The 20,143-nt window shown below is 40.4% G+C and overlaps 1 protein-coding gene across 3 annotated transcripts in view; it reads right to left on the reverse strand.

Annotated features, from left to right (window-relative positions):
- Positions 1–14,869: 14,869 nt before the first annotated feature.
- PLPPR1 (phospholipid phosphatase related 1) overlaps positions 14,870–20,143 on the reverse strand; it is a 340,049-nt gene continuing 334,775 nt past the window's right edge. For all 3 annotated transcript variants that reach the window (XM_062207867.1, XM_062207865.1, XM_062207866.1), the window contains exon 8: positions 14,870–15,967. In XM_062207867.1, the coding sequence (XP_062063851.1) occupies positions 15,935–15,967 (33 nt within the window). In that variant the 3' untranslated portion in view covers positions 14,870–15,934. The remainder of the gene's footprint in view (positions 15,968–20,143) is intronic.

Genomic DNA, 20,143 nt, shown 5'->3' on the forward strand with positions numbered 1-20,143 from the left:
CTTGAAAATATTTTTTAAAAAATTGTATTTTTAAAACATGCATCTGCCCTTCCCCCCAAAAAACAAAACAAAAAATATGTACCCACTTTTTCTCATCATCCTTACCTAAATAATATACCTACATAGCATTTACATTGTATTAGGGGTTATACATATCCAGAGATAAAATATATAAGACGACATGTGTAGGTTATATGCAAATATTATGCTATTTTATGTAATGGACTTGAGCATTCACGAATTTTGGTATCCAAGAAGAACAAATCCTCGTATACAGAGGAACAATTATACATATTTATTAATTTTTTTTTTACCTAGAAACCTTTTATTTAAGGTATATAAACTTCATTTCATATATATAAATTTAGGAACATAATGATTCTTCCAATCCTACCTTCCCTCCCACCTGTATTCCCACACTTCTTCCTCCCTCTCCTATACTTATTCTTTTTACAAAGATCTATTTTCAATTAACTTTATACACATAAGTTTAACCCTACAATAACCAAAGAGTTCAAAAAAAGGTATAAAAAAAGGCATGGAAAAAGAAAACTGTTCCTCAACAGTCAAGACAAGGGCTCTTCAAAATTATTGCATCTCAAAGTGTCCATTTCACTTTTATAAATTACCTTTTAGGTACTCTATTAGTTACCACAGATCAGGGAGAACATATAGTATTTCTTTTTGGGACTGGCTTATTTCACTAAGTATAATGTTTTCCAGTTGCATCTATTTTGTTGCAAACAGGATTTCATTTATTTTTTTTTACTACTGTATAGTATTCCATGGTGTACATATACTGTGGTTTCCTTTTTTTTTTTTTTAAAGATTTTATTTATTTGAAAGAGTTACAGAGAGAGGTAAAGACAGAGACATAGAGGTCTTCCATCTGCTGGTTCACTCCCCAAATGGCCACAACGGCCAGAGCTGCACTGATCTGAAGTCAGGAGCTTTTTCCAGTCTCCCACGTGGATGCAGGGGCCCAAGGACTTGGGTTATCTTCTACCGCTTTCCCAGGCCACAACAGAGAGCTGGATTGGAAGAGGGGCAGCCGGGACTAGAACCGGTGCCCATATGGGATGCTGGCGCTTCAGGCCAGGGCTTTAACCCGCTGAGCCACAGTGCCAGACCCTATACTGTGATTTCTTTACCAAGTCTTCAACTGATGGACATTTGAGTTGGTTCCATATCTTAGCTATTGTGAATTGAGCTGCAATAAACATGGGGGTTTAGATAATCTTTAATGTACTGATTTCATTTCCTTTGGGTAAATTTCCAGCAGTGGATGGCTGGGTCATATGGCAGGTCTATATTCAGATTTCTGAGGTATCTCTATACTGTCTTCCACAGTGGCTGTTGGTGGGAATGTAAACTGGTACAGTGGATTAGGGTGCCTTCTTTTCCACAACATCCTCACCAGCATTTGTTTTTTGTTGATTTCTGTATGAAAGCCATTGTTGTTTTGATTAGTATTTCCCTAATGGCTAATGGTCCTGAACATTTTTTCAAGTGTCTATTGGCCATTTGAATTTCCTCTTTTGAAAAATGCTCCTTCAAGTCCTTTGTTCATTTCTTGATTGGTTATTTTGTTGTTGAGTTTCTTGAGCTCTTTATAAATTCTTGATATTAATCTTTTATCAGTTGCATGATTTGCAAATATTTTCTCTCATTCTTTTTGTTGCCTCTTCGCTTTGCCGAGTGCTGCTTTTGCATTGCTTCTCAGCCTTTTGGCTAATATCAAGTGTGTTTTGCAGTACAGAAGCTTCTCAATTTGATATAATCTCATTTGTCAATGTTGGCTTTGATTGCTTGTGCCGCTGGGGTCCTATCCAAGAAGTCTTTGCCTATGCCAAAGTCTTGCAGGGTTTCCTAATGTTCTCTAATGATTTGAGGGTATCAGATCATAGATCTAGGTCTTTGATTCATTTTAAGTGGATTTTTGTTAAGGTGTAAGGTACAGGTCTAGTTTCATACTTCTGCATGCAGCAATCCAGTTTTCCCAGCATGACGTGTTGAAGAGACTGTCCTTGCTCCAGGGGTTGATCTTGGCTATTTCATCAAAGATAAGTTGGTTGTAGATGCATGGATTGATTTCTGGAGCTTCTGTTCTGTTCTGTTCTGTTGGTCTACATGTCTGTTTTTGTGCCAGCACCAGGCTGTTTGAATTATAACTGCCCTGTAGTATGTCTTGAAATCTGGTATTGCGATGTCTCTGGCTTTGTTTTTGTTGTATAAGTTTGCTTTAGTTGTTTGGGATTTCCTGTGCTTCCATATGAATTTCAGCTTTCTTTTTTTCTAGATCCGAGAAGAATGTCATTGGTATTTTGATTGGAATTGCATTGAATCTGTAGATTGTATTTGGTGGTATAGGCATTTTGATAATATTGGTTCCAACAATCCATGAATATGGAATATTTTACCATTTTTTCATGTCTTCTGTTTCTTTCCTTGTAGAGATCTTTGACATTCCAAGGTATTCACTTTATTCACTTATTTTTTTTGTAGCTATTGTAAATGGGATTGATCTTAGAAGTTCTTTTTCAGCCATGGCATTGTCTGTGTATACAAAGGCTATTGATTTTTTGTGTTAATTTTCCATCCTGCCACTTTACCAGACTCTTTTATGAGTTCCAGTAGTCTCTTAGTGGAGTCCTTTGGATCCCCTATATATAGAATCATGTAATCTTAAAATAGGGATAGTTTGACTTCCTCCTTCCCAATTTGTATCCCTTTGATTTATTTTTCTTGCCTAATGCTTCTGGCTAAAACTTGCAGGACTATATTGAATAGTAATGGTGAGAGAGGGCATCCTTATATGATTCCAGATCTTAGTGGGAATGCTTCCAACTTTTCTCCATTCAACAGAATGCTGGCCATGCATTTGTCACAAATTACCTTGATTGTATTGTTCCTTCTATATCCAGTTTGCTTTATTCTTTTCTTTCTTTCTTTCTTTCTTTCTTTCTTTCTTTCTTTCTTTCTTTCTTTCTTTCTTTCTTTCTTTCTTTCTTTCGACAGGCAGAGTGGACAGTGAGAGAGAGACAGAGAGAAAGGTCTTCCTTTTGCCGTTGGTTCACCCTCCAATGGCCACCGCGACCAGCACAATGCTCTAATCTGAAGCCAGGAGCCAGTTGCTTCTCCTGGTCTCCCATGTGGGTGCAGGGCCCAAGGACCTGGGCCATCCTCCACTGCACTCCCTGGCCACAGCAGAGAGCTGGCCTGGAAGAGGGGCAACCAGGACAGAATCCGGCGCCTTGACCAGGACTAGAACCTGGTGTGCCGGCACCACACGTGGAGGATTAGCCTATTGAGCCGTGGAGCCAGCCAGTTTGCTTTATGTTTTCATCATTAAAGGATGTTGTATTTTATCAAATGCTTTCTCTGCATCTATTGAGATAACCATATGATTATTGTTCTTCTGTTTGTTAATGTGATGTATCACATTGATTTGTGAATGTTGAACAATCCCTCCCTACCAGGTATAAATCCCACTAGGTCCAGGTGATGATCTTTCTGATGTGTTGTTGGAGTAAACTGACTAGTATTTTGTTGAGGATTTTTGAATCTATGTTCATTAGGGAAATAAGTGTATAGTTCTCTTTGTTGTATCCTTTTCTGGTTTAGGAATTAAGGGGACACTGGCTTAACAGAAGGAGCTTGGGTGGATTCCCTCCCTTTATGTTGTTTTGAATAGCTTGGGAAGAATTGGAGGTAGCTCTTTTAAGTGTCTGGTAGAATTCAGCAGTGAAGCTGTCAGTCCTGGGCCGGACTGCCTGCCTGCCTGCCTGCCTGCCTTTCTCTCTCTCTCTCTCTTTCAAGATTTATTTATTTTGAGAGGCAGAGAGGTGGAGAGGCAGGTCTTCCATCCACTGGTTCATTCCCCAGATTGCCACAACAGCCGGAGCTGTGCCAATCCAAAGCCAGGAGCTAGGAGCCTCCTTCAGGTCTACCACACGGGTGCAGGAGCCCAAGGAATTGAGCCATCTTTAATTGCTTTCCCAGGCCACAGCAGAGAGCTGGATCAGAAGTGGAGCATCTGGGTCTTGAACTGGTGCCCATATAAGATGCTGGCACTGCAGACAGCTACTTCACCTGCTATGCAGCAGCACCAGCCCCTCCTGGGCTTTTCTTTGTCGGGAGTGTCTTTTTTACTGATTGAATTTCTGTCTTGGTTATTGGTCTGTTTAGGTTTTCTATGTCTTCTTGGCTCAAATTTGGTCAGTTGTATGTGTTCAGGAATCTATCCATTTCTTCTAAATTTTCTGATTTGTTGGCATACAGCTCTTTGTAGTTATTCCTGATGATTCTTTTTATATTTTTATATCTGTGCTGTTATTGCATTTCCTTTTTTCATCTGATTTTATTTATTTAGGTCTCCTTTTTTTTTATTAGTTGGTCCAATGATGTATCAAATTTGTTTATCTTTTCAAAAAAACAGTTCTTTGTTTCACTGAACTTTTGTGGTTTTTTTTTTTTTGCTTCAATTTTGTTTATACCTTCTCTGATTTTAATTATTTCTTTCTCCTATGAATTTTGGGTTTGGTTTGTTGTTTTCTAGGTCCTTTAAATGTATTGATAGCTCATTTGTTTGGTGCCTTTTCAATTTCTTGATGTAGGCACCAACTGCCATAAACTATCCTCTTAACACTCCTTTTGCTGTATCCCATAAGTTTTGATATGTTGTATTGTTGTCTTCATTTCCAGAAATTTCTGATTGCTCTTTTGATTTCTTCTATACCTACTATTTATTCAGGAGCATGTTGTTCAGTCTCTCTGTATGTGCTTATAATTTAGAGATTGTTGAGTTGTTGATCTCCAGCTTCATTCCATTGTGGTCAGAGAAGATGCGTGATATGATTTCATTTTTTTTTTAATTTGCTGAGACTTGCTTTATGGCCTAGAATATGGTCTATCCTAGAGAAGGTTCCTTGCACTGGTGAGAAGAATGTGTATTCTGCAACTATAGGATGGAAAGTACTGTAACTATTACATATTTACTTTAAAAAGAGAAAAGACTGCATCCTCACTCTTCCCTGCACTCTTCACACAGATTTATTGACTTAATGCTCATGTCATGAAGGCCTTAGACTGCAATCTTCTACAGATGCTGATACATAAGATATCAACATGAGCAGCTAAAGCTGAGGACAGAGGCACCAACTTTAGGTGGTACAAAATGTAACTTTCTTGGCAGAGTCATTTATATGGTTAGAAGTATATATGGTGGCCGGCGCCGCAGCTCAATAGGGTAATCCTCCTCCTGCGGCGCCGGCACACCAGGTTCTAGTCCCGGTTGGGGCGCCAGATTCTGTCCTGGTTGCCCCTCTTCCAGGCCAGCTCTCTGCTATGGCCCAGGAGTGCAGTGGAGGATGGCCCAAGTGCTTGGGCCCTGCACCCCATGGGAGACCAGGAGAAGCAGCTGGCTCCTGGCTTCGGATCAGCGCGGTGCGCCGGTTGCAGCGGCCATTGGAGGGTGAACCAACGGCAAAAAGGAAGACCTTTCTCTCTCTTTCTCTCTCTCTCACTATCCACTCTGCCTGTCCAAAAAAAAAAAAAAAGTATATATGGAGTTACTTGGGTTCCCATGAGAAGCAGAACTGGTGGGGGCTAGTCAGTAGGACAGTAGATTCAAACTCAATTTATTTTTTTTATAGTTTTTTGTTTTTCGTCAGCAGGCTTCTGTGGATCGCAGGTTATATTTGAGAAGGTATTCTCTAGGAAGAAAATGTTGCCAGTAGCTATTATCCCACCACCTCTAATCTAGCTTCAAATGCTGTTGAGTCTATTTCCTAATGATTCTTCATATCTTTCCAACCCAGATTCACCTGATCATTACTGCCACAACCATTGTTGAAGTCACAATTGAGTTTTGGTCAAATAGTTCCCTCTTAATTAGATCTTCTCACTTTATTTAAAGTTTCTTTCTTTCTTTTTTTTTTTTTTAAGATTTATTTATTTATTTGAAAGAGTTACACAGAGAAGGAGAGGGAGGGAGAGAGAGAGGTCTTCCATACACTGGTTCACCTCCCAATTGGCTACAATGGCCGGAGCTGTGCCGATGCGAAGCCAGGAGCTTCTTCTGGGTCTCCCGTGTGGTTTCACTTGGGCTATCTTTGACTGCTTTCCCAGGCCATAGCAGAAAGCTGGATTAGAAGTAGAGCAGCTGGGACTTGAGCCAGCGCTCATATGGGGTGCCAGCCCTGCAGGAAGCGGCTTTACCTGCTACACCACAGTGCCGGTCCTGATCTCACTTCTGTTGATTTCTTTCAATCCTTCTACACAGAGATTCAGCCCAGGAGGGCCTGTCAAAATGTAAATCTGGATGTATCATTTTCCTGTTTACTGAAGTCTTTCTGTCTGCTGAGGGCTTCCTGTCACTTTAGGATATATTCCAATGTCCACAACAAGGCTTGCAGAATTTCCTACCATCTCTCTAGCATCATCAAATGTTTCCTTTCTATCCACTTATTGTGGTCCAGCCACACTGACCTTCCTTTAGCTCTTTACATGTTTCAAAGCTCTTTCTTGCCCCAGTGCCTTTGTGTATGCTTATACATATATACATATGCTTTGTGTATGTTGCCTATGCTTTCTTCTTGCTTTTTTTTTTTTAAAGATGTATTTATTTATTTGAAAGGCAGAGTTACAGAGAGAAAGAGATAGAAAGACAGAGGTCTTCCATATGCTGGCCTACTTTCCAAAATGGCTGCACTAGCGAGGACTGGGCCAGGCCAAAGCCAAGAGCCAGGAGCTTCTTCTGGGACTCCCACATGGGTGTAGGGCCCAAGCACTTGGGCCATCTTCTGATGTTTTCTCAGGTGCATTATCAGAGGGCTGGATCAGAAGTAGAGCAGCAGGACTTGAACTAGTGCCCTTGTGAGATGCTGGTGCTGCAGGGCACAGCTTTAACCCACTGAGCCACAGCATCAGCCCCCCTGCTTGCTTTCTTGAAAGCATTTTATTGAAATACTGTATACATACCAAGAAATGCACGAGTGAGCAGATAAGATTTTTTTGTCATCCGTTCACACCCAAATGAAGAATTACTATTATCCCAAAAGTCCTCACTATTCCTCCTCTTCCCCCTTCCCCCTTCCCCCTTCCCCCTTCCCCCTTCCCCCCCTTTTTAGCATGGGAGAGAAGAGTGAATTGTCATTTACATGGTATGTTTCAGTGAAGCAATGTTTATAACTATATGCAAAATGATATGACATCCACACAATTTTTAAACTCATTCTGTACATTAACTACCACAAATAAGAGAAAACATATTTGTCTTTTTAGATCTGGCTTATTTCATTTAGCATAATGTTTTCCAGTTGCATCCATTTTGTTGCAAATATCGGGATTCCATTTTTTTTTTTTTTGAGTAATATCCCATCATTTATATATATCAGATTTTCTTTTGGCAATCATGAGTTGATGGACATCTAGGTTGATTCCATTTCTTAGCTATTGTGAACTGAGCTTCCATAAGCATGGGGGTGCAAAAACTCTTTTGTATGCTGATTATGTTTCCTTTGGAAATATTCCCAGGAGTGGGATAGCTGGGTCATATGGTAGAACTATTTTTAGTTTTTTGAGGAATCTCCATACTGTCTTTCATAGTGGTTGGTACCAGTTTGTATTCCCACTAAACGTGTATTAGGGTACCTTTTTCACCTTTGTTAGAATTTATTTTTTTATTTTTGGTTAATAGCAATTCTAACTGGGGTGAGGTGATACCTCACTGTGGTTTTTGCTGTGATGGCTAATGATTTTGAGCATGGTTTCAAGTGTCTGTTGGCCATTTGCATTTCATCCTTTGAAAACTGCCTGTTTATATCCTCTGTCCATTTCTTAATTGGGTTGTTTTTGTTATTCCTTGAGTTACTTATTATTCTGGATATGAATACTTTTTATATGCATAGTTTGCAGATATTTTCTCCCATTCTGTCAGTTGCCTCTTCACTTTGTTATTTTCTTGCTATGTAGAAGCTTTTTTAGCTTGATTTAATCCCATTGCTCTATTTTGGTTTTTGTTGCCTGTGCTTCTGGGGTCTTATCCAAGTCTCTGCATATGCCAATATCTTGCAGAGTTTCTCCAATGTTTTCCTCTAGTAATTTCATGGTATCAGTTCATAGATTTAGGTGCTTGATCCATTGTGAGTTGATTTTTTTAAAAGATTGATTTATTTAGGTGCTGGTGCTCTGGCATAGTAGGCTAATCCTCTGCCTGTGATGCTGGCATCCCATATGGGTGTCAGTTCATGTTCTGGCTGCTCCTCTCCAGATCCAGTTCTCTGCTTATGGCCTGGGAAAGCAGTAGAAGATGGCCCAAGTGCTTAGGCCCCTGCACTGACATGCAGACCAGGCAGAAGTCAGGAACTAGGAGCTTCCTCTGGATCTCGCATGTGGGAGGCAGGGGCCCAGGAACTTGGGCCATCTTCTGCTGCTTTCCCAAGCACATCAGCAAGGAGCTGGATTGGAGTGGAGCAGTTGGGACTTGAGCTGGTGACCATATGGGATGCTGACACTGTAGGGCGCAGCTTAACCTGCCACAACACAGTAATGGACCCTGTGAGTTGGTTTTTGCATAAGGTGTGATGTAGGGTTCTTGTTTGATACTTCTGCATACAGAAGTCTAATAACTTTTCCACTTGCATCATTAAGAACTGGCTTGGAAATAGAGCAGCCAGGATATGAACTGGTACCCACATAGGATTCCGGAATCACAGGTGGTGGCTGGACCTGTTATGTCACAACACTAGTCTCTTCTATGTTTTTGAATAATTTTTTTTTAAAAGAGAGAGAGATCTTCCATCTACTGGTTCACTCCCCAAATGCCGGCAAAGGCTAGGGCTGGGCCAGGCTGAATCCAGGAGCTTCCTCTAGGTCTCCCATGTGGGTTGGCAAGAACCCAGGAACTTGGGCCATCTTCTTCTGCTTTCATAGATGCATTGTTATGGAGCTGGATTGGAGGCAGAGCAGCTGAGACTGGAACCAGAGCTCACACGGGATGCTGTCATGGCAGGCAGCAGCTCTACCTGCTACACCACAGTGCCGGTCCTATTTCTGAGTTACTTTACAATCATTCCTTTGAATTATTTATAAGGCATTTGTTTCTTTTGCCAAGTCATATTGTCTTCCTTGTTTATTTTTTATGTTTCACATTGAATTTTGTACTTCTTGGAGAATATTTATTTAGTTATTGAGGGTAAAGAAGTGAAGTTTTATTTAAAAAGAAAAAAAGACTGAACAAATGGAGGGACTGGTAGCAAAAAAGGCCAAATAGCTGAGGTCTCAGTCTAGGGGTATTTGTATGGACTCAAAATGTTATTTCCAAGGAACAAAGGTAGTAGTTAGACATTAGTTACTGTGAAGGCCGGGGGCAATCTTAATGGAGCCCTTTCTAGTTTGTTTTTATGTAAACCTAGATCTTGTCACGGTTGGTAAGCATTTGTTACAGGGGCGTCCATCCTGTTCTGTTTACTGTGTGCGTGCTGGGAAGTGCAGCAGTTTGCATGTACTGGCAGGGAGCTGTGGGATGGCAGTAGTCCGGACTTCCAGTCCCCGGCCCACTCATTCTCCCCTCTGCTTATGAAAACCCTGGCAGCTGACAGGGCTTAGGGTAATGACTGCAACTTCTTGAAGCTGAGTAGAGGCCAAGTGGGGACCTGCAATCAAGACAGGGTTCCATCAGGAAGTGGCCTCTCTAGGGGGATGCAGGTCCAGATCACAGAAACTGCTGCCATCTGAGGTTCTATGTGCACGGCCATCTAGACTTTCACTGCTTCAAGTTAGATTCAATGAATCTAACAAGCAGATTAATTACACAGGGCCCAAAATAAAGGACAGAGGACTGAGGAAAGACACTATCCAAACCAGGAGGAAGTTTTTCCTATTGAAAGGCAAATAGAAACTGACAGAAAGGGCTTGATAATAATCATTGGGCATTACAGCCTGGCCAAGTGTATGTGAGGGCCAGACCTATCTATCTCTTCACATGGGGCACTAGAAGAGACATCGTAAGGGAGGTGTGGACCTCCTTAGGAAGGCACCCTATTGACTCCCATTAGCTCGCTGTTCTGAGAAGAGAGCTGCCCTGAAAAGGAGTTAATATAAAATAAGCAGCTTTTTTAAAAGGGAGTTTATAGGATCCAGCACTGTGGCATATTGGGTAAAGCTATTGCCTGCAGTGTCAGCGTCCCATATGGTCACCGGTTTGAGTTCTGGCTACTCCACTTCCAATCCAGCTCTCTGCTAGGCCTAGGAAAGCAGTAGAAGATTGCCCAAGTCCTTGGGCCCCTGCACCCATGAGGGAGACCCAGAAAAATCTCCTGGCTTCAGATCGGCCTAGCTCTGGCCGTTGCAACCATCTGGGGACTAGACCAGTGAATGGAAGCTTGCTCGCTTGCTCGCTCGCTCTCTCTTCCTCTTCCTCTCTGCCTCCGCCCCTACCTCTCTGTAACTCTGCCTTACAATTAACTAAAATTTTTAAAAGAAATTTATAGTCTTGCCTGCAATGTTACTGACCCTAGACCATCCCCTCAAAAGCAGTGGTTACTATGGAATATCTCCTCTGGAGGATGAAGGCTTTATTCCTAGAAATGGACATCTGGAGCTTGGTGGACTGCCCAAAGCTTATGCCTGAGATCCAGGGGCATGTGCTAGGTCAGCCAGGGAGCTTTGACCACTGTTTGTGGGTGAAGCAAGAGTCCAGGGTGACACCCAAGTTGGGTATGGTGGGGTACCTCTGACAGCAGTCAGTGGGGGTATGGGCATATTAGATCTACCTTGTATGTTCCTAGTCCCAACCGTTCTCTATCCCAGGGTAAACTAGCTGATTCAGAGCCTAGAGTGAGCTCATGGTGCCAGTGAACACCACCCACCCAGGCACACACTGAACAGAAGCCCAACCCATTTCACAGTTTGTCCCTGACCCCTTCATGATATTGTCTCCGCCTACAGAGAGCTGAGTCTCCACAGTCAGACTGGACAGGTGCACAGGAACCCAGCTGGAACCCATGATCCTCTGAGCTCTGTGGCCCTTGCCCACCCAGAGGTCCCACAGTCACAGGTACAGGGAGTCTACTCTCCACCCTGCAAGCTGTGTGTCCCTGCTGGCCTCTGGCAGCAGTGGAACTGCCAGTTGTTCCCTAAGTCAGGCCAGAGTTCACCTACAGCTCCACCTCAGCAAACTGAATCTAGCACTTTGGGTGGGGCGAGGGGAGGGAGGCAAAATGGGCTCGCTTCAAGGAATAAAGTAGTCACCCAGGCCCCCACCAGCTCCTCAGGCCATATTCAAAGCCAAGTGGGGAACATGGATTTCTGCCTCAGTCGAAGCAGCCAGAGGTGGGGGCTTGGCAGCCTCTTCTCACCTGGCTTGGGGAAGATGGCACTTCCGAGCTGGGAGCCAGGCGTGCCGACTCAGGAGCGGCTGGTGGCAGCCCGTCTGTCCTCTCTCCTCACTGCTTCATGGAGTCGCTCTCCTGTTGCATCTTTTCTTCACGGACATTTCTTTCAGTCGGTGCCCTGGGAATGTGCTCCTTCATTTTTCTGTTATGTGACTGAGGTCAGTTCAGTTTCTCCCTCTTCAACCATCTTGGATCATTCTTCCTGCTGTCCAGCCATTTCCTGCTGATTTTATATAGCTCAACATCTAAATTAGATGCCCCTTCAAAGCACTAATCATATATTGCTTTCCTTTCTCCTACTTTAAGTTTTATGACAGTAAGATGTAGACCTACTTATTTTGCTGGATATGCCCAGTTGTTAGAATTAGAAACCTTAGCACATAGTAGGTGTTCATTAGTTATTGAATGGATGCATCAGTCCATCTGGAGACATTTTGCACCAAGAACTAGGATGTGACTTACAATTTTAGTGTTCTTTACAAAATCCCTATGGTAGAACACAGTTTGATAATAAGTGATACACAAGTTCCAGTCTTGAGTCTAGGACAGTAGTATCATAAGCTTAATGTACCCTATTCCTTAAAACAAATGTGTGCAGTCTGGTGTTTGATGTGTCTGCCCCCAAGATGTTCAGCACTGTTGAGATGCTGTGGTAGTTAGAAATAAGAGAGTAACATTAATTTATTGAAATAAAAGTGCCACTCACCATTCTTCTCTTTAAATCATTCCTCTTTCTGAGTATAGGATTATACCTATTTTTAAAAAGATTTATTTATTTGAGAGGTAGAGTTACAGAGAGATCTTCCATCCACTGGCTCAAATGGCCACAATGGCTGGAACTCGGCCAATCTGAGGCCAGGAGCCAAAAATTTCCTCTGGGTCCCCCTTGTGGGTGCAAGGACCCAAGCCTTGGTTTTCTTCCACTGCTTTCCCAGGCCATTAGCAGGGAACTGGATCAGAAGTGGGACAGTCAGGAATCAGACTGGCACCCACATGGGATGCCATTAGCACAGGCGGGGACTTAAACTACTATGGATTATGCATATTTACATTTTCTGATTCAGTAGCACTGCATATAGCCCTTTGGTCCATCACAACCTAAGTGGAAGATTTTTATAACTTACCAAAAGACGCATTCACATGTTCATAACTGATGAATGTATTTTCCTCACCATTTCAGTTCCTGTATCTAAATGTATTTATCTTTCAGCTACGTTCAGGTCCTTTAAAGTTCTCTTTATTTCCAAATAAGTTATAGTCTCCCTTTTGCCAGATTAGGAAGAAGTGGGCCATCATCTATTGGACAAACTTAATTTTTTTTTTCTCTATATCAGGCCCTGTTCTGGGGGCTGAACCAAAGATATGAAAGATTTCATAAAAATTCTCAAGGGTTAACAGTCTCATTAGGTTGCTTATCTGGACGCATTTTATCAGTCTTTTATTTATTCCCATTTCCCTGTCACACTGAGTCAGACTTTCTCAGGCTCCCCTGGGCTTTCCTTAAAAAGAGGAAGAAAACATCACTGCAGAATTCAGTCTGAGACTATGGTGACCATTTGTCCTATTTGGATGGGTTTTGTCCTTGGCAGAAGACTGAAATGGAAGAGTCCCCATCTCAAAGAAATGAATTTCGAGTGGCAAACTGGAAGGATGAGGGAGGCTTGTCAAGTGTCATGGAGTCAAGTGTCATGGAGCTTAAACAGAAGGCAGTGCTAAGGTGGCCATGTCATAATGGAAAGCAATCGGGTTGGCTCATGGATCCCAGGAGTGTCAGCCAAGATACCCCCTTAGTTTCAAGTGCCCCACTGTAGCGTCTTGTGCAGTATGGCTCAACCATGCATTAATATCCTCCATGTACAAGGCTGGGAAAATGTTCTGCAGCCAGAGCTCTTGGAACACTACATATAGGTCCTTCCAGAATCCAATCCAGAAAGAAGAATGAAAGGACACATAGCTCATTTTGTCAACTTGATCTATGCTCTCGTAGATAAAATCTGGTAGTCAGATATGTAAATAACCTTTCATTATGACAAGGAATGGGTTAAAGAGCCATTTAGCCTGCCAGCATTTTTCAGGATCTTATCATGAACAATGAAATAAAATTGAGCCATGATTAGTTTAAAAAATTCTTAAGATATCTTTAGAAAAAGAAAATGTATCATTCTGAATTGAGCGATATTACCCTTAGCTTACTCATGAGTATAGAGGTTAGAGCTTGAAAATGATTCTTTTTTCATGATTTTATTTTATCTACAGCATCATACCTCTAAGTGTGTTTATTACAATGAAAATCCATGAAAAGATGTGGATTTGGTTCAAACTCATTCAATGTAGTAAAAAGAGTTGACTTTGGAGTCAGGAAAACCAATTCTAAGACTGGTAGTGATATGTCTAGTACTGCTTTAGGGCTGCCAACTTCCTTGGGCGTGTTTCTTTTAAGATTTATTTATTTACTTTAAAGTCAGAGTTACACAGAGAGAGGAGAGGGAGAGGGAGAGGGAGAGGGAGAGGGAGAGGGAGAGGGAGAGGGAGAGGGAGAGGGAGAGGGAGAGGGAGAGGGAGAGGGAGAGGGAGAGAGGACTTCCGTCTGCTGGTTCACTCCCCAGTTGGCCACAATGGCCAGAGCTGTGCTGACCTGAAGCCAGGAGCCGGAAGCTTCTTCTTGGTCTCCACTCGGGTGCAGAGGCCCAAGGACTTGGGTCATCTTCTATTGCTTTCCCAGGCCACAGCAGAGAGCTGGATCGGAAACGGAGCAGCCAGGACTCAAACTGGCACCCATATGGGATGTCGGCACTGCAGGCAGCTGCTTTACCTGCTACACCACAGTGCTGGCCCTGGGGCATATTGTTTTGAAAACAACCAGATTATGTATGTGAAAGCATGTGGCCTAGCATCTGGAACAAATAGCGCTTAAATGCTCCTTGCCTTTCTTCCGAACTTTAATCAAACATAACTCAGGAAACAGTAGGTATATGTGTATAGGTAAAGTTCCACCAGAATGAAATGGGAAACTGGGAAACATTTAGTATAGGTAACTTTTTATTTTTCCCTAAAACTGTCCTTCTATTGATAACTGAGAAGAGCAATGGATCTTCCAAAAGTTAATAGAAATTCTTATTATGAAAAAACCATGATGGTTTTCAAAATTTATTTTTCATTAAAATTTATCTTTTAATTTCATTTTCCCATGAACTTTCTGAGGTACCCTTATGTGTAAGGGCAAGCTGATGACAGAGCTACCATGCTAGACACCCAGAATGTGCTTTTGAGTGGCTGACTAACTTAAAAAAAATCTTTTATTTAGTCTGAATACATAGACGCATTCATGAAATGACCTCTCAGTCATGCCCTGTTAGGAGTTATCTCAGCACACACAGCACTGAACAGCATAAACACTTCTAAAGGTCACTGCATTATGACACTTCAAATAACTTTGCCCAGGGAAGAAGCTTAAAACAGGACATGAGCCAGGATACTTTGTGATAACTTTTTTCTTCTCTTTAGAAAAAAAATATGTACAAAAAAAGCTAAGAAGAGCCAACACAGAAGTGTCAAGAAAACATTCTGATAGGTACAGACAAAGGAGCTCCTTCTCACAGGAGTTACACATTAGTTTTCACCATGCTAGAAAAATGAGATGCAGTTAAAATTCTAGAATAGTTAAAAGCCACAGAGTCAAGCTGTTGCTGCTCTGGGGTTCTTTGTTGTAGATGCTCTGATATCCTTTCTGTAAAATAATACTGTGCAAACTGTAAAATATTCATTTTCATATAAAGTCCATACAATATGATATACAAAACTGTTGAGTTGACAGGAGAGGCTGGTGCTGGCTGCTTTTTGGAAAGGAGGATGAAGTTACTTACCCGCCCAAGGACATGATTCTAGAAAGATCTTGAGTTTCTTAGATTGGCAAGGCCATTACTCAAGAAAGAATCATAACCCCAGCACCCTTTAAATGTAGGACTCTCTGTAATTGTTTATGTAATTAAGTCACTTCTCTAATATTTTAACTTCAAATGCAATAATCTGTTAAGAGATCAGAACACAAAGTTCTTTCTGAAGCTCTCACTCACCCCACACAGTTGATTTTGAGATTTTCCATTAACCAACATCATCCTTCCTGCAACTCAAAGTTTAATTTTCATTAAAATTCAAAAATTCTGGAGGAGGCAGCAACTGTGGTAATAAAAGGTTAAAGTGAATCATTATATTTTATTTCTGTGTCTATAAAACTGAGAAAAGAAGGTTTGTGTACAAATATCACAAAACAACATCAACCAGGTGGTTCTTCAATGCACACTTGAACAAGGAGAAAATTTTGTTGGTTTTAAAATTCTGGCATAAATATATTAAAGCTGACCAAAAAAAAAAAATCAGGGCAAGCTACATCACTTCTTCATCCAAAAAATGTACAAAACATTAGCCTCTAACTAGATAAAACATAATACTGTCTTCACAGTTTGACATTGAGTAACTGTGTGTTTTGAAGTATTGAACTGGCAGGTGGTTAAAAAACAGCTTGTGACACAGCAGCCATCTCAGGTAACTTCAGTCATGGAGGCAGAGTGATTCTGCAGAGCAAACACAAGCAGAGAAAATCTTAGCCTGGGTGGACCGACTCAGGGGAACACCCACTCACCCCTGAATATTCCCTGCTGTCTCAAGTTTGCAGGTGCTGTTCCCTCTTCCCAAAATGCTCTTTCAAGGCCCTTCCCATTCCATTACCTTGTCTACTAAATCTTTTTTTTTCAACTAAAGTAAGATGAATTTTTAAATCTAAACTTTTTCTACATAATTCCTATGTATGCTTAAATATTTCCCACTATGAGCATTTAAAGATATCAAAGTAACGTAAATTATATCCCACACATTTGTAATAGTTAACAGTTCCAATTAAAAAAAATTCTCATATGGTTTATTCTTGGAGTTATGAGTTCTATAGAAGTGAGTTTAATATTTTCAAATGAATAGAGTTTCTTGGATTGATTTTAGTTAAAAATTATTTTTCTAGAAAACGGATATGGAGCCATTAAGACTTTCTGAGGGTTTGTTTTATGGTCTTGTACACTATTTGCATAATGTTTCATGTGTTTTGTGAAGAATTATATATAGTTTATTAGGTCAATCTTACTAATCATCCATATCCTTCCTATATTTTGTTTGCTTTTCGAGAAATGTGTTAAATAATCTTCTATGGTATCAGACTTATCCATTCTTCCTTGTAATTCTCTCAATCTTGTTTCTACAACTTGCCTATATAACCCCAGTCTTATAGGTCCATGGCCTTGCCTTTTGTTTAAACTTAGAACCCAATGCTCTGGATTCATGGAATTGGCAAACACTTTAACAAACCATGGTTTTTGTTGAAGTCCTCATTATGAATATCCCAATTCCTATTTGTTGTTTAGGGCACCGGGGATTTACACTGTATTCTTGGGAGCTCAACCATACATTTGAGAAACTGAGTATTTTGTATTTTTCAAGGCACTCTTGTCATCTACTGATGAAAATTAAGGTTTGATGCATTTCTTGCTGTAGGGCAAAATATAACTTTTCCTCTTAAGCATTTACTCTCATTATGTACTTCTAATTCATTTGATCAATTCTTAGGTCATTTATATATCTATAAAGTTCCATTTAAGAACAAGTGGTAAAGATAAAGCAATTCAATATCCTAAGATAACTGGAAGGGTGACTTTGGATAAATTTCTTTAACTCTCCTGGTGTCTTTGTTTTCTCAGTTTACAATGATAAGTCTATAATATCACACAGTTCTGAATTAAGGGACCACCAGAGTATTTAATTATTTTTCTCACCTTGTACCTGCTGAGTCTATCTATTAGGGTGTAGGTCTAGGCATCTGTGGTCTCAGTACAGGTTGAGTCTTCTATTTTATGTTAAAAAAATCTTTTCCCTTAATCAGAAGGCTTAGGGAGACTATATCACATTTAGAATGAGTTAACACAATTGCTTCATTTCTAACATAATTTCTCTGTTAACAGAAACTGACCTTGTTGATAGGGACACAATTGTTCAACTCTAAGTATGACCGCTCAGGTGAATATGGGCATCGGGCTATAGAACATGGGTAGCTAAAAGCTAATTTTTTCTAGATCAGAGTAATCCTAGCATCATAAAATAATGCTTTGGCAAGTTGACCATTTGGTGTGGATTTTCTACAATTATTTTTTGTTTTCCTTTAGTGCTTGGAAAACATTTTAGAAAATGCTGTGGATCAATCAGCTAGAGGGAGAGAATGACAGAAGGTACATAACTGAGTTTGTGTTAACCTTGAGAGAGCACTGTAGTTTCTGGGGCTTCATGTAGCACAGGGGAAATCCTGTCTCAGAAGGAAGCCATGGAGGATGCCAGGGTATCCTCCCTATCTAGTCTTCTCCTTAAGGAATTTGGAATACTGGTAGGGTGTTCATGTGTATAAACTTGTACTTTTAAGACAGGTTCTAATCTTAGATTCCAAAGATCCACTTCCTGGGAAAATAGTTAAATTTCAGAAATCTCAAACAGCTTCCAGTAGAAACCGTAAGTATAGGGGGTGCAGAGAAAGCTCTTGTTCAAGGGGGAGAAACACAGAGGATGTTTATTTTGGAAAAACTGTAGCTCAGGTCAAACACACCAGCACATGAGCATATTTCCATACTCATTGCTGAAGACTGTAGACTTCAAAAGGAATTTTGCTTAAATGAAGCCTCTCAGGCTGTATGGTATAGTGGAACAAGCTGGGCCTTTAGAATTAGTTGGCTCTGTGTTTTATTTTGACTGGGTGAAACTTGGACATGTTAAACTCTTTGTGCTTTATTTTCCTCAACTGTAAAATTGGACAATACCAATTACATGATTATTGTGAAGATTAAATGAGATGTGTTCAGTGAATGCTAATTCTATTTACACAACCAGCAAAAGTATCTTTATAACTATCCTCATGAAAACATCTGATATACTACAAGCAGATGCTTGTTAATGGATATTCCACCATTGGTGTATCTAGCATCACGTGAGAGGCAATCTTTCCCATTTGGCCTCCTTTAGCTTAATTCTGACTAGCCTGCAGAAGTCCTGGTCATCACTGTTCGTAAACCCCTTTGCCATGGAGGTTCAGACAGTGCCTGTGTTCCACTTTCTTGGTTATGACCAAAGTATGTAGTTCAGGTTTAGCATCCTTCCAAGCCATCCAACATTTCACACATAGTGAGTTCCAGGAAATGTGCAGAGGAAGGCATGGTTCAGAGGTTGCAGATCTCCAAAGATGTCCAAATCTTTGTGTGTGTGGGGGCACAGATATGAGGGGACATTATTGGCTTTAATTGTGAAGGACAATCATATGAATGGCATGGAGGGGTCTTTGGTCCAAACCTAGTTTTCAGAATGTCTTCAAATTCTATACAGAAGAGGTGATATACATAGTCAAAGATACATCACCAAATATGAAGGAAGTTCAACTACAGCCTATAGAGAACAATGAATTTACACACACACACACACACACGTATTTCAAAAGGTTAATAGACAATAAAACTAAAAGATAAATTTATTTTTATGCAAAAAACGTGGAATGCATGCATTTTTTTAATAATTTTTCCATGAACTTTTTGTAGAAAGTTTGTGTGTGTGTGTGTGTTTATGTGTATATTTAAGAACTTTTTATATATTGAGGATAGCACTTTTTGAAGCTGTCTGGTACTTCATTTTTCAATGTAAGTAGAGTCCCCTAAAATATGTCCTGGACATCTCTTGACCTGGTCAGCTATTGATGGTCCTGAAGAGAAAAAGAGAGGTCTGGGAAGGGTTCAGACAGCGCCATGCTTGAGCAGTGCTGGGTAGAATGATGGCAAGCAAAGGAGTTCATCTTAAACCAGGGTATTCAGGGGACAGCATTTACAAGGACATAGAGGAACATGCTTGTGGAACTCAAATCATATTCTGTTCACTTAAATTCAGTTTTGTCTTCAGTGACTTTAACACAAAAATAGAGACAACTACTCAGACCTCACTGGGAACAAGAATGTAGCTAGGGAAGAAAATCTAGAGAGACTATTTTGTCTTCTCTTCACCAGATATTATTTACTAATTCATCATTTGCCTATATAAATTGGCTATATATAAATAAACCAGGGATAATTTTTTCAAAGTTATTTCTACTTACACCAAGTCAAAATGTTCACCTTAATACAAGTTAAGGAAAAAGCAATAAAAAATACTTGGCACTTGGCTCAACAGAGAACATTAAATAGTTTTCTCCAAATGGAAATAGCTTTATTGGTTGTTATTCTGGCTCATTAATAAAATTAAGATTTCATTAAAGGTGAAAAGACTTAGGATAGCTTATATCAGAGAGATGTCTGATACTGCCTAAAGGATTGTTATGCATCCCAGCCTTCACCCTTGCTGTGTGACCTTGGGAAAATTACATTGCTGACTTCAGAATTCTGTTGTTTATCTATGAGAAGGCAACTATATCTATTCAATAGTGTGTAAGAATAGGAAAATAAGACTATATGAGGGTACTTTAAAAAGTTCATGGAAAATGGAATTAAAAGAAATTTGGAAAAACATTGTAATCCTTGTACACGATGGGGTCTTCAAAAGGTGCCTGAAAAATGTGTATTATGAAGAAACTATGCATGAATTTCAGTGTTTTCACCAAAATAAACCTATCTTTAATCCAAATTTTCCATGAACATTTTGAGGTACTTTATATTGTATTTATAAAGCACCTAGCAAATTTTCTA

The sequence above is a fragment of the Lepus europaeus genome, chromosome 12 (genome assembly GCF_033115175.1).
Source record: "Lepus europaeus isolate LE1 chromosome 12, mLepTim1.pri, whole genome shotgun sequence".
Lineage (NCBI taxonomy): Eukaryota > Metazoa > Chordata > Mammalia > Lagomorpha > Leporidae > Lepus > Lepus europaeus.